The following is a 15,327-nucleotide window of genomic DNA, read 5'->3' as shown; positions in this document are numbered from 1 at the left end:
CGCTTGGAAACGTAGTAATTGTCATGGTAATATTTGAAATAAATCTTAAATTATTTTTGTTTAACAACTATCAATAGGGCTTCAACATTTATTCCTTTCTGAGCGCCACGCAGGATACGGAAATGTTATATATATCTGTGTGTGTTTGTATATCAGCTTGTTACCGAAGGGAAGGTGGCTAATGTCCGATTTTAGACACTTCGACGTCTCCGAGTATTTTTAGTGTTTTGTTGTTAGTAACTGGTTTTTATAATTCATTCAGAGTTGCCCCAATCCTGGGTTAAGAAAATCTCTATTTAGTATCTTTCTTAAGCATTTATTGTATAACTGAGGATATTTTTTATCTGTACACCTTTCAAATCCATTACCACTGCGACAAAAACGAAAAACAATATTTCATGTTTTGCTGTGAGTTAAAGCCTGAAAACTTTCACTAAAACAACCACTTCCCACTGGTTTTAGCAATTTTGACCCTCGTTTAAGCGGTTTCTTCAGCCAGCTATGCATGGGTTTTTCACCAAAATATTCATGAAATGTTCCGAACTTGATTTCTTCGTCACTCTCGCTTGAGTGCTCCTGTTCAATTGAGCCAGAAGCTTTCCCCGTTTTAACTCGTTCCGTTTTCAATGCTTGTGGCAAACTTCTGACAGACATTTCAGAGCGTGAGCGAGAGACATTTGGGCTGTGTGCGTGTGAAATATGATCAGGGCTTAATAAGCTTTTCTGCACTCCTGTAGGGTTCACAGGTAACTCACCTAACGGCCAGGATAGCGATGAAATAAGTTGTCGTCTATTGTTGATGCAAGTCGAAGCACGCCTTTTAGAATTGGGTTTTCGCCCATTGTTATCTTTTTTAATCAAGTGTGGATTAACAGTTTTCTCTGTGGCTGGAAATAGTAATTTCAAAGTGTCTTCTTTTTCATTAATTGCCTCTGAGTGTTCAGGCATGACCAGCCGCGAGTTTGCACTGAGTTCTGTCTCATGCATTGACATCGACCTGAATCTGGAATCAACAACTTTGGGTTCCAATCCTTGGCACAATTTCTTGTTTTTCAAAACGCGTTTGAAAGCCATATATCCCAATGCGACTGTGCACATTGAGTTAGAAATACGAGGCTCCTCTGAAGCGCTGCGGAATTTGGAATTGTGTTCTCTCTCGGTTCTCTGAGGTAGTGCCAATCGTGGGCATTCTGCCTCGGTTTTTGACGACCCTTGGAAAGACCAACTCTGCGACCTCCACTTAAACTGCGCGGAACCTACTGCAGTATCCTGACTTGTGGAGTTAACGAGTTTGGCTTTCCATCCCTCCAATGCTTCTATTTTGGGTTCAGTATGTCTCCGTCTTTGTTTTGTCACGTTGCTCTGAGTTTCAGCTCTTTGCAACAATCTAGGCTGGTATTTTAAAGATACAGTCCTATCTTTTCGCATCCCATCGCTTTCATGTGCACGATTTTTTGAGTCCAGTTTTGAAAGATCAGGCTGATTTCTTGCAAGTCTTGCTTGATTTTCTTTGATAACGTAGAGTGGTTCGAACACGCGATGAATCGATTTGAGCTCGTTCCATATTTTAACTTTCTCATGATAATTTGACTTGATGCTTTTGTGTTTATCTCGCTCTATTTTGTCGCTTATCTCGTCTAGACGCACCTGGGCTGCTCGAGCAATCCGCATGGAGCTTGTATTTCTATGCAGACTGTTTTTCTTGTGCATGCTAGACAGTTAAATCTGCAGGCTTCCAAATCTGTTTACTTTTTGAAACCTTTTCCATAGCGCTAACAATTTGCATGCACTTAACAAAAGTATTATCCATTATGTTGCTTGGGCATTTGTTTTGACAAGTAATTAGCTATTTGCTCAAATCGTTGGATATTTTTTATTGCCAGCATTGATCTAGCTCTCTTCGTCAAAAGCAGCTTTCCCCTGACAAACTTTATTGAAAAACCAATTTCCCTACTGAAGTTATTAATCTGCGATGCACAGCATTTGATGAACTGTAGTGTCTTCCACAAGCTTTATCGTCGACAATAACTTAATGTGTAAACATAATTGATTACATGAGGCGCCACCCTTGTGTATATTCGTGGGTGATTAGGCATCCACATTAACTACCATTGTTTGGCGAGGGTAATGCTATTAACGGGAATCTCTTAAGGGACAGTTTGCGCATGTCAGCTAGCCATGTTATTTACGTCCAGACATCAAGTACAATGATGCGGGAACAAAGGGAATTTGAACGTTGATACAAGTAACTAGAAAAAACACTTTACCTAAATACGGTAACAAAAAATACAGCTTAAGGTTAGTAAACTTGTAGCTGTCAAAATGTAAGTCTTCTTACAAGTTTTGAGACCATGGAAACGAAATGTATTCACTTTAATTTTTGGTTGAACTATCGCAACTTGATTTAAAGTGAGCCTGGATCTCAGAATCCAGTGGCGGGAATGTAAGAGCACCTTTTTAGTGCAATCTTAGTGTTTGATCGATTGTGTGCGCGTGGGTGTGTAAAGGCAGTCGCTTTTGTAGTTTATGTTTTATCGTTCCCGCGCACTAGATACCAGTTTTTCTCCGAGAAGGAGTCACGCCTAACTAGTGAGTCACGTGTTTTCTTTATTGTTCCGAACGAAGTCGAACCTTGACCTTTAGGAGCTTATTTCGCTCGCTTTTCTTGAGACTTCTTATAATATTTTGTGGTCGTATCGCGCTAATGTCACCAGTCCTTCATGGTAATCGAGCGAGAACGGGGCCGCATTGAGCGACGGGAGGGGAACTAACATGGAACCGCTAGTTAGGCTAGGTCTGAATACGATACATTTTCGGTAGAATGAAGGACTAGGAGCACCGCCAGTCGCTCAAGACACGTGAAATGTTACTGAGTCCTTTACAGGTTACCTCTGTATCTATCAATTTTTCTGGCACTAATTCAAATTCCAGGCTGGAGGGTAAAAAGAGAGTTTCCAGGTGAAAAATGTACACGCAGAATATTAGCAACAGGAGAAAGAGCAAATGATTTTCCCCGATTATCTGTTCAGTCTGATCATCCAAGCGATACATTATAGGCCATACAATAGACACTTGGAGGAGAAGATTAAATTCCATATTTATCAAAATGTAGAAAACGGCTATCGGAATAAGTGCGATCAGCGTTGAGTTTCAAATGTAAACTTAAATATATAATTTGCCTTCGGGGTTTCTGTTCTCAGACCAAGTAACTTTAGGTGATTCCACGTTGTTGTTTCGCAGAGGATGGCTAAGAAATGTACAGAGCCGTTTAAGACGCACGTGCTGAGCTATTATTTAGCCGCGTCCTTGTTACCGTCGCCGTCGTGGTTTGCTTAAGATCCCTAATAGCCTAACGAGTGCTTGCTGACTTAAAATCTTAAAATTTTTTTTTAATTATGCACTGTGTATATGTCCGGATTGAATTCATTGAAGGAAAAGCAATGATCACCTGATCATAAAAAGGCGATAGATCACCTTATTTTCGCTTGATAGAAAATGCCTCTAAGTCTCTCACTCTAAAGAGATTTAAACGTAATCTGTTTCACAATTTCAAAACATGAAAGGAATGGCTCAATTGTGATTTTGGATTTTGGGATTAACGCTCGTCGCAGTTTTAGGCAGCGGTAGTGTTAAAGAGATAGCGCTCTTGCAATGACTGGGCAGTATCCTGTTTAGTGGTGACAGATGTTAATTTAGGCATATAGTTTACACTTTCCTCTGGAGAAAAGAGAAAGTTCTCTAAAGTACTTGATCCTTAGCTCCGGTCAAAACCAGACATAAATATTCAAATATAGTAGCAGACGACGGTCTCATTAATCTAAATCAGTAACATAAATAACGCAAGATTTACTGAAGCTTTAAGCGTCTATCATTATTTTTTTTTCAAGGAAAAAAAAAAATATCAAGAAACTTTCGTCAGACTGAGGCAAAGGGATGACAAAATTTACGCCGAGTCTCTGTTAAATCATTTTCTTTGGATTTTACATTCGTTACAATATATGGTGATAATTGACATGTCCTCAGGTTTTTCAGCCATTGGCTGCGTAGCTAGTTGCCGGAGGGTAGAACTATCATCAGCTATCGTTAAATACACAACCATCTTATCTGGTTAACAGAAGCTAGTAGTTGCCTATCAACATAATAATTGTGGCCAAGAAGGACAACTCCGCTACATTCTGGTCTCAGTTACATCGCAAGAGCCACTTTCCTCGAGCTAAATAACCAAACGAACACATTTAGATTAGTATAAGAGCATGGGCAAGAAAGCTGGACAGATGCCCATAAAACAATCTGTTTCTCTCTTTCTCTGGGATCAGTTTCTCTGTGATCGTATTTCGCTTCATTAAGTTTTCTCTCTTCAACGCACTCCTATATAATATAATCGTGTCAACTGTTTTCTACGATCGAGGTCAATGAGATTACCACTTGGCAAAGGTGACTGCTTTTCCCTCCTAAAGTTACTGTTGCTAGCTGTTGTCTTCAGGGCCTTTGAGGGCCGCTGCAAGTGGATACGGAACCAAAGAGAATTCAAAATCTCTACGAAAAGTGAAAATGACATACTGGATCCTTTTATTTTTTTGTTAAGTAAGCCATTTGAAAGCAATACACACGCACAGTCTCATCGCGTGGAAATCCTGCACGCAGGCGTGCAATGCGTGGAGAGTGGGCAGAAAGCAACGGCGATGACAGCTGGTTTAATACTTCTTTAGTACCAAGATATTAGCAAGAGAAATGAAATGATAAGAATTTTAATTTCTAGCCTTATTGTGCCACTGAGAGAAGAAACAAAAATGTAGAAAATACTCTAATGCACTGGTGGCCGTTGGTGTTTATGTTGTCTGGAATTACCCCGCTTCAAACGGTCTCGAGTTAAAAGCTCCACGGCATCGAAAAACATTTTAGACAAGACCGTAAGTCTGGGATTAAACAAATTTTTAGAGTGAATCGAAGAAGGTGATGAAAATAATTTGAAAAAGGGTTGTTCTGGAAGATTAAAAGCGCAGCAAAATTTGCATGCTTTGAAAAAACTACAATCCTCCATAGAACTGGAAACTAAAGCTAATAAAACTTTAAAAAGTAAACCTGTGCACGGAAACAAAATATTTCTTTCAATAAATATTTTATTATCAACTGAAAGATAGCTGTGAAATGTGACAAGCCGACTTCAGTCATCATTCGGACGCATTCATTACGCTAAATATAGACAATTTATTTTGGACTTAAAAGTTAAGTGGTACAAGGAGAAATTTTATAACTGTTACACTTCGTCCACTCGGAACTACTACATGCCATCAAAGCGGGTACATTACGAGTAAATTTGCATTTGAAAAATCAATATTGCACGAAAAGGAATAAATAGTTTCCTTCCTCTAGTTTCTTATTTGCTATTCAATACTGCAACCCCCTGCCGGGTTATTTTTCAATTTTGGGAGCAAACATTTTCTTGTTTGATGTATTTCAATGTAGTCACGACTGAAAGCTTTTGTATATGGCGCATGAAAGTAATACTGTCAAGTTTCCGAGACCTCTTCATTCAGGCGGATAAGAGTCAGCAAGATATAAAAACAATTAAAAACTAACGATCCAGTATTTGAAATAATTCTTCCACCAGATTTCCATAGTTTTTTTCTTCATAACAAAGTGATATTTTCCAAGTGTTTTGAAACGAAAAAATTACGTGATCGATTCTAACGTGAATGTGCTCCGTGTAAAAGGTTAGACAGGCGCAAACAAACATACAGCATTCAAACGACATTTTGTTTATTCTAGATAAGGAAATGCATTAGACTAAACGTCATTGTATTTGCGCTCTTGGTGGGTAATTTTCACACAAAAAAATGCGTTTTGCACCCAATTAAAACAGGCCGTTCTGTCACCCACTGAGCGCAAATTTTGTGTTATACGAAGAACATGATTTGAGCTTAGAGTTTTTGTGATCTTTTAGTACAACATTTCGATCTCATTAACGCTCCTATCGGCCGAAGCCCAAACAACACTAGAAATACAGGTCATGTAGAGGTCAGAGGCAAGAGAAGTTGACTATCATAATACTGAATAATTGTAATTCATAAAATTCTTTGTGGTGTTTGGTTTCGGCTCGTAAGCTCACTTTAGAGAGGAAACTATCCTAGCGCGTCTCAGCCATTGTAAAAACTATCACTCCAATCGTCGCTTAGAAGACGACCAGATTTATTTTATGGGCTGATAAACAGCGTTCTCTGTGCCACAAAACTGCGATCTATTTGTCAAGATTGACAATTTGATTTCGCTCTACCGTGCAAACATTTTGGGGACAAGTTACATTGCATATATACCGCCCCACCAAGTTTTACGCTTCAGAGAGCAGCGTCGATGTACATTCAACGCTTGGCAAAGAACAAGAGTACATCATGAGCTTAAATTCAGAGCACACAAGACCTGGGCTGTCGACGATGGACATCAAACAGAATACTAAAACGAAAGCTGAGAAAACTTTCGAAGAACTGGTTGAAGAATCTCTTCGTCTACCTGAATTAAGCCCCTCCAGTCAACTCCCTCTAAGTATGACAGAAATACTCCGAAACTCGCAGAAAAACAAGGACGTTTCTACTAAATTACCGCAAATAAATGGTGGAAAAGTTCAGTTAGTTGCTACAAGCGACCCGTTATCGAGCGAGAAGAAAAGGAAACGTAGAAACAAATCAAAAACAAATCGGCCTAAAAGACCTTCGCCACACTGCTTCTCGTCCGATGATGCGAATGCCAAGATGCGCGTGACTCAATGTGTTAAGCCGTCAGTAGGCTTAAAAGACAATAACCACCTGAACGCTACAACGAACACGGAGAAAGAGCAATGGAAGAAAAAAATGCATACGAGGCACAGTAAACAGCGAATTGCCGAGGAATCAGAGAGTATGAGCGTGTCACTGACAGTTGCAACTTACCACCATTAAAAGAGTAAACACAAATCATTTGTTTATCATGGCATGGCTTATGAAAACAATATTCGCTCGCAAAAGTTTCGTGGATGACTTCTTCATTTGCGGTCGCTTCATGGCGAGCTTCAGTTTGAGAAGCAAATGGTTTGGATACGAAATATTCAGAACTTGAACTCAGCACCACCGAAAGTCTGCAGGTAGATTTCTGACAGCCAAGAATTCTGCGCAAACGTAACGCCACCGAAAAGTCATGAAGAACAAGTTCATCCTAACCAGTTTGTTACGGCAAACCTGGCATTTCTACATAACATCTTTGTTAGTCATCTTAGTAAATAATATAATGACTCGACTTAGAACTCGCAGTATTTCGATATCGTATGTCTTAGAGGCAGAGAGATCGCTTTTCGTTCTCCTTCGAAGAAATATTTATAGCATTACGCAAAACCAGAGACACACTCTTGTTTCTGAAAATCAACTATTGCACGATTAAGTCTTCAACGTAGCATAACAAGGCCTCAAAATTGAGAGGACTGGCTTACAAGATAAAAGGACAATCAATCAAAGCTTGAATTAAGATGCTTTGTTTTCCTTCAGAGGTGTTGCGGGAGATAGTTAATTCTATTGAATAACCGTCGATGTATATTACTGAAACGGAGTAAAGAATGGTATTCTTAATTATTGAAGCGTGCAATCTTTTGACCATGTTAACGAAAGAGGATGTATTTCAATTTGAACTTTAAATCCAATTAATTTTGAAACGTTTAGTAAGTTGCACGTTAAGTAATTGTGCGATATTTAATTAAATTTCAAAGGTTTTATAAAGTATTCAGCTTTTCTAAATCCTTGTCACCACCTAAAAAAGGTTGCACAATCTATAGCCGTGTGTAAACGATCATGGCTTGTAGATTCGAAAACTGGGAGTAACATCGGAATAAAAAAAGATTTACGAGATTACAGTCAGTAATCCTTCAATGTGGATAATGTATTCATAATGAGAATATCATGCGGTTTAGCAGAACACAGATGGTATGACATACCTTTAATTTGACGTTATTTGTTATCATAAATCTGTTGTTCGATGTACTTTTCCAGTCAAGATGTCTTCATAAGTATGTTAAGTTTTCTCTCAATTAATTACAAAATAGAAACTTTCGGCTGCTCTACGAGGGTTTGAACTTTTCTTCGGTGTAATCTTCAAGTACATCTCTTACATACCGCTTTTCTTGTATTGAATTTACTCAATCACTGAGTAAACTTAGGAGAATTGAGGATTTGAAATCTTCCGAAGACGTTTGGCCTCGCTTCCTTTCGACAGAAAGTCACGTTAAATTCTTTGAAATCACGAAAACAGCTTTCCACGGAGTGTTTCACTTTTTAAGGGAGCCATGACACCATTTGTGTCTATTGAAAATTTTCGTCTAAAGTTTTCCGACTTGCATTTGCAGTAAGCAGTAGCCAATGAGTGACTTAGAGTCCTTCAACATGAGGTGGCAAGTGGCTTTTCATGTTTGGATTTATGTTTCAGCGATCTCTTCCTATCGAACTGAAGCGTAGCGAGGGAAAGAATTCCTACCAAGATACAATACCTGAACATCCGAAATGCAAAATGGATTAGGATTTTTGCGGTTTTTGATATAATTCCCTGTTTAATGATATACAAGCAAAAATATCAGCAAGCTCGTTAGCTGGGAGGGGTGAATGCGTTATTTTTGTCTATGAAAGATTTGATGATCCTCCTCATTTGAGGAGCGAATCTCGAGGGAGGGGGGGGGGGGGGGGGAGGAAGAGAGGTTCTAAGTTGACCCATCCATTGAAAGGTTTTCGATCCTGACACATCACGACGTATGTAGCTCGCAGTGTCTGATTCAGACGGCGAGCGAGTTTTAAAGTGGTTTCCTGCACGTGGTTTTTGGTCAACAACGCGATTTCTCGAGTAATTTGGTATAAATAAGCACTTGTTTCAAAGACTACAAATTGCACTCGCCCTACGTGTTGTCTTTGAAAAAAATTACTCGTGCGAATTGAAATCAAACTGCACTCAAAATCATGTTATTATCTATACAAACAGTGAGCGACAAGACGAACAAGCCGCCCTATGTAAAGATCATCAGGTAATGAATATAGCTTCCATGTGGTTAGCAGCATGACGTACAATGGTGATTTGATTCGTAAATTCAGCCAGCCCACGATATAGAGAACGTGCATTTATGATTTTTCCCCTTTTCGATTTATAATTCGAGCCAAGCCATGAATCATCCTTACTCAATTAACTCAAAAGTTCGAACTTCATTTCGGATTTTCAAAGTTTCGCCACGGGAGACTAATCCCAAGTTTAAACGGGATGATACTAAAAGCGTGAATGAGGATCGGGGACTGGGTAATGGATAGCGAGGAGTGGAGAAAACGAGGAATGGAGACTGGAGAATGGGGAGTGGGGAGTGGGGAGTAGGGAATGGAGAATGGTAAATGGAGAATGGGTAGTGGAGAATGGGAAATGTAAGAAGAGGATTGAGGACTGAGGAATGAGGAATGGGAAATTATACTACTAATAAACGAGGGCCCAAAATTCTCGATTTTTTTAAAATCATTTGACTCGAATATAAACATTTTGAGAAAATCAAATAAAATTAGATCCACAGGCACTGAGGACCACAATTTAAGAATAGCAATTTTAGAACCACAAAAATGGAAGAAGTATGCCCAAGAGACCATGTGGTTTCATATCTGCTGCTAAAAAGTTAAAAAAAAACTTATCATCACGTTTTGAGACTCCCGAGATCGAGAAATCGTCTTTTCAAGAATTGTCTTCAAGCGTGCTGATGAACCGACCTGGTAGGCCACCATTTTGAAAACAACTCTGTTACCAGGTCACACGCGCTACAACAGCCGAAATCAAGACGCCAGTTTGAGTACTTTAAGGATGCGTTTCTCTGGCTACTTATTATTCAAAAATGCTCTATAAAGGATAAAAAAAGGGTGGATTGAGACTTGTTTAAGTTGTATGGGCTAGTTTTCTAGCTCGTGTTATAATAATTTTGGAATTGTGGTAAATTTTTCGTGGTCTCAAAACGCGTTCGATGTCACACTTTTTAGTGGTAAATATAAAAACTATGCTTACTTCTCCTTTAATTAAGCAGAAGACTATTTCTACTTCCCTCACATTCGAGAGCTTTGGCATTGCATAGCTCACGAAGTCATCACTTTGCGCGTTACCTGATCTTCTCCAATATGGGCATCGAAGGCAGTTGACAAAACACGCACTTACTTTCACTCCTTCCTTTCGAAAAAAATACAAATCAGGTCGAAAAATCAAGATGATTAACCTTAAGTTATTTGACACTATTTATTACACAGATTTTCAGTGTCAAAAGTAATCCAAGATTAATTTGGTTTTGCTTTTCTTCGCTATATAAAATTGGTCCAGAAAACTCGCTTCACTTTATCAACCAAGCAGATTCAAAACTGAAACCCATCGCGACTGGTAACTAGCACTTTCCCGCGGTTGAAGGCTTTTAGCTGTTTACATTTTCCTCTCTTCTGATTGAACGGCGCCCTGATTGGTTTGTTTGCAAAATCTTTATCCCTTCATCTTTACTTCTGGCTAAGATTTCACTTAGTTGTCAGCTATGTTGTCAAAAAAAGAGCTTTGTACTGATGGCATGTGTAAATGTTAGACTTTTTGATGAAGATCGTGTCATAGCCTCCCATGATCCCAGGTCGACCTTGTAACCTTCTTGTTTTGTAGTTATCTCTAAAACGTTTTTCTGACTAATTAGACTGAATTCCCGCAAATTTATTCAAATTAGAAATAATTTTGTAAAACGCGGATAAAAAAGGCTTAACAGTACCGTGAAATAATTATGCCTAATATTGGGTCAAACAGTTCTCTGAAAACTACTAAGTGCCACCGTTACTCAAAACCATTATCGTTTGGATTCTAATGGCTATAATCAACCCCGTTTCTACTAAAATAAACAAAGAGATGCCCTAAAACACTAACGAACAACTCATTAGCTTAAAAGCTTGTTTATTTCGTTCAATAACCGAAGGAGCGGGCAACAGATTGGTAAAATGTAGTTCCATTTCAGTACCCCCTGGTTATGTTAAAAGTAGGCGGTCAAAGAATCGCTCGAAGACATCATTCGCCGCCCTTATTTCGCAAGGTTTCCGTACAAAGACATTTCAAAAACTCGTTGGCATAGCTATACCGCAATAGCTTTCTTTGTCTGGATCGAATGAAGTCCGTAATGTACCATCACTTATTGCAGATGATTTAATGTGTTTTTAACAATAGATGCTCTTGAGGATTAAGACTCCAAACAATTATTTTTCAGCCTGTAAGAGAACTTAATTGAACACGTGGTACATGTGTAAATGTTGTTTACTTAAATAATGAAACACGTATCGACTGCAATATACCAATGATATTGACCTACTGGTAACACAGATATGGAGGGTTCGTAACTACTCGCTCGTTTTTAGCAAGTGTTCAACAAGGAATGGTTTAGCTCCGGCGATGATTCCTAGCATTTTCGTGGAGGCTCGTAATGCTCCCTCGAGAACGACACAAATGCCTTCAGAAACTTCGTTTCAGACAAAGAAAGAACTGTTCTCGATCTACCTCCAAGAAGCAAAGCTGCGAAAGGAGTTGGAAACTCCGATAGACGATGACAAGCCAAATCCGCTTAGGACCTACCAGAGAATGGAACACGAACTCGCCGAGCGGCGCAAGTTTTTCTCGTTTAACGGCCTGACGAGGTGTAAGTCGCTACCGAGTATTTACAACCCTACACTACACTCGCAGAGACAACAATCAACAACAGCTTTTAAAATGGAATCAACAATGCATCCCCCCACACCTTCGATAAAGGAACCATTGTTTACCAAACGTGCAAATTTGAGTTTGCAAGAATTGGCCAAAAGTTTACGAGATATCAGCGATGCTAAAAAGTCCGCGCCAAGCTTTAAAGCGGCACCGTCTTCACGCCCAGACGATAAGGCGGTGAGAAAAATTAAATGCCGTCCGGGCTTAAGGAGAACAAAATCGGATTTGCCTGGAACATCAAAACAACGATGGAAGATAACAATTCATAAGAGGCTACCAACGGTTATTTGACCCTTTTCTTCGGATCCCGAGATCAAATTCGTAACTCTCTCTGATAATTGCTATACACTTCCTTGCAAATCAGTGGAGAGAATTTGTATGACACTGAGGTAACAGTACACCCCTTTCCTGATAAGTATTTATTTTCTCGTCACCTGCTTCATGGATGATGCATAGCTACTGCATGGAGAATTTGCGTGTAATCACTTCCAGGAGAAAGAGAATTGCATAAAATGTGACTTCACTTGAAGAAATACTGAGAATGAAAAGGAACAACAGAAAATGTGAAAAATGAACATAACAGAAACAAAGACATCGAGTAACATTTCAAAAAGTCACTTTTCACTCTCAACGTTAAAAGTAGAAATGTAATCAATATGGTTAAATAAAATTTATGGATCCAATGCGCATGAGACTAAATTTATACTAGAAGGGAACAATCGTAATTACCGCCTAGAGGTGGGGTGGAGGAAGTGGGAGGATTTTGGACGAGGTTTCAGGGGAAACAGAGAGGCAAACAGTCCTCTCTATCATTGTATAAAGGAGGAACTGTAGAAAACTGAGTGTTTCTTTCATCCCAACAGCCGCTTTCCAAATTGTCTTGTAATAACCCCCATTCCTCCCCCCCCCCCCCACCCCCTTCATCGATGGAGCACCACAGGTTCTCTTACAGGTTACCTCGTTTATTCAAAGATTTTACGGTCACTTTCCATGGAGTGTTAACAGTCCCTGGCCTTTGAAGTCAAGAGCATAAGAATTTTTCTCCTGCAAAAAAAAAAACAAAGCAAACCACAAAAGACCAAGAAGGAAGCAAAAGAAATATAATTTCCAAAAAGAAATATAAGAAAAGAGAGGAATTTAATGAAAACCGGTTAATTCATTTGTTCTTATCTCTATTAGCAAATTCGTTTTAATCAAACGCGTATTATTTTGGAGAGAAAAATCGCCAGAGAAAACTGATCACACTGACAAAAACCACATCTCTACGCATGCGCAAATAATTTCTATGAAATCATCACAATATTACCTCGATTTCGCTTGTTCTACTTCAGGAATCCATAACTCTATGTCTTACTTCGAATTCTGTACCGGACTTAAAATCAACCGTCTCACTGTGCAGTAATGAATTGTTTTAAACAAGAGAGTTCAAGCTGCCTTTTTTTTTTGTATATAGTCGTGAACGTACGTTTGGTACGTGCGTGTGGACCACAATGAGAACTGCTAGTTCTACCAGTTTGAGCGCGATGATATCGTGCAGAGTTGATGTTCGATAGCTTTTCCTTTAATCCAAAATAAGCTTTATACGTTGCAACTGACGCACGTCACCCGTTGTTTATCGAAGTAAACAATTGCCACGCAAAATAAGGTTAAACTCGGTGCTGGATGCATTTTGAGGGCTTTTCTCAGTGACATTTAATTTCAAGCCTTTGTGGCAATGCATCCACAGACTGGGGGAGTTTGCAATTTTTTTTTAAATTTGAGGCGTAAAGTGAAATTTCACGACGCATAGGTTTTCGTGTCTTAATTTTTGTTTACAATGGAATATTATGTTTTGTTGCGTGTAATGGAATTAATGTCGTAACCAATCAGAAAACAGGGGCTTTCGTAAATACGTATTCTCCCTATTGAAACATAAATGATTTTGGAAGGTTGAAAGCAACATTAACTGCCATAGCATCGCATCCCATTTCGAAAATTAAGTAATAAAACCTCTTGTCACTTTAGCGAACGAAAACCGGGACAAATCTCCGACAGCCTTTAAATGCCACGGTAACTGTAATTACAAATCATTTTCTCCCGGTACAGCAAATGAGGAAAAAAATAACAGGGTGAGGCAGAAGAAAGTCTTGCGAGGGTAATTGTAGTACACGTCACTCTAGATCTTTCCAATGGGTTTCCCAAGAGTAGATGACCAGCAAATGTCACGTGCGTGATCCGTGTTTTTTTCACTAACCCCTTTGTTATCTGTAGTGGCATCTTGTGTACCAAACTGAATCAATGTTTATTTCAGTGGCCGTAAGAGTTTCATTCTTGTAAAAGAAATACTGGTTCTTTTTCTCGCTTCTTCACATCTCCAAGCTGGGAGAAAATTGTCCTTTGCTAGCCCTTTTAAAGTGATCTTAATGCAGGCGGCAAAGTTGTTTACGTCTAAAGTCCAAACTTTTGTTCTAAAGTAAAGACAAAGAAGAGAAGAAAGGAAGTGGACAACAATATGTCTTTGAGCCGCGACTAGGCCGGGCTTAATGAAGAATATTCAGATATAAAAACCGAAAACCAGTGGCCCGTAGTTAGTAGAGTTCTCACAACTTCCATCGGGAACTTTGAAACAGCTTACACAAGCTCTCGGTAATCAAATTTCAAGTCCTTCGAGGGTACAGAGCACAAGAAAAATCTATAATCTGGCAATTTATAAATGAAGTTTTCGTCCGGAGAACGATTAGATAACAAAATGACAAGAATACGCAAAAGAAGTCCATCTATTACCGAGCAGCTATCCAAGCAGATGGCAAGAATTCTGTACAACACTCTTATACGGGAGGTACAGCAAGCTAACACGGCAGAAATGGTGACGTCTTCAAATGGTGTAGACCCACAAACTCAGGACATCATAAATCAGAGTAGACCCTTAAAAGTTATGGAAGCCAAAGAGAACTCAACGTGGCGTATAGCTTTTCACAAGCGGGACTTGAACACTCTGTGACTTTACTAAAAAAAACTGCTTAGCCACTTTTATCTCTGCCACTTTACAGGTACCCTGGACTTTGCAGTTTGATTATGGTAAAATTGCATTACTGAGGGACTACCAAGCAAATATTTACAGATTCGAGTTTGTTCAAACAACTTATTTAATCGAACTGATGTGAGATCACGCCACCCAGTTCGATAAAGGAATCACCTAAGGCAGTCTTGCAAGCGAATTTTTGACACGTTTGACGCTAATATTTTTTGCTGAAATGGAAAAGAACTTTGAGTTGTAAAATAAATAGCATGTACCTTACGTAAAATATAACGAGTGTATCATTCACATGTATCGATAAGCACTAGCATTCGTTTCTCCTGATTTTATAGATTAGAGGAATTATGACTGTTTGTCAGATATCTTATTTTGAATTGAGAGAGATGAAAATATCCAAAATAAATGAGATTTTTGTTGCATGAGTTTACTGGTTACAAAGTTGTTTTGTTTTTCATTTCACTTCTATACTTTTAAATCACAATAACGTCAATGAACGATGAAATAAACCATTACCAAAATAATCGTGAAAAACAATCATACCAGGAAAAGCTCCAATTGAGTTAAATAAC

At 38.9% G+C, this 15,327-nt stretch overlaps 1 protein-coding gene across 1 annotated transcript; it reads right to left on the bottom strand.

Moving 5' to 3' along the window:
• Positions 1-360: 360 nt before the first annotated feature.
• LOC136282231 (uncharacterized) lies at positions 361-1,710 on the bottom strand. Its single transcript, XM_066169559.1, has one exon. It carries the CDS (start codon positions 1,708-1,710, stop codon positions 397-399), a length of 1,314 nt encoding a protein of 437 aa, XP_066025656.1. The 3' UTR covers positions 361-396.
• Positions 1,711-15,327: the final 13,617 nt, after the last annotated feature.

Source organism: Pocillopora verrucosa, chromosome 7 (assembly GCF_036669915.1).
Source record: "Pocillopora verrucosa isolate sample1 chromosome 7, ASM3666991v2, whole genome shotgun sequence".
Lineage (NCBI taxonomy): Eukaryota > Metazoa > Cnidaria > Anthozoa > Scleractinia > Pocilloporidae > Pocillopora > Pocillopora verrucosa.
The sequence above is the reverse complement of the archived record's forward strand: the minus strand, read 5'-3'. Positions and strand labels throughout refer to the sequence as shown.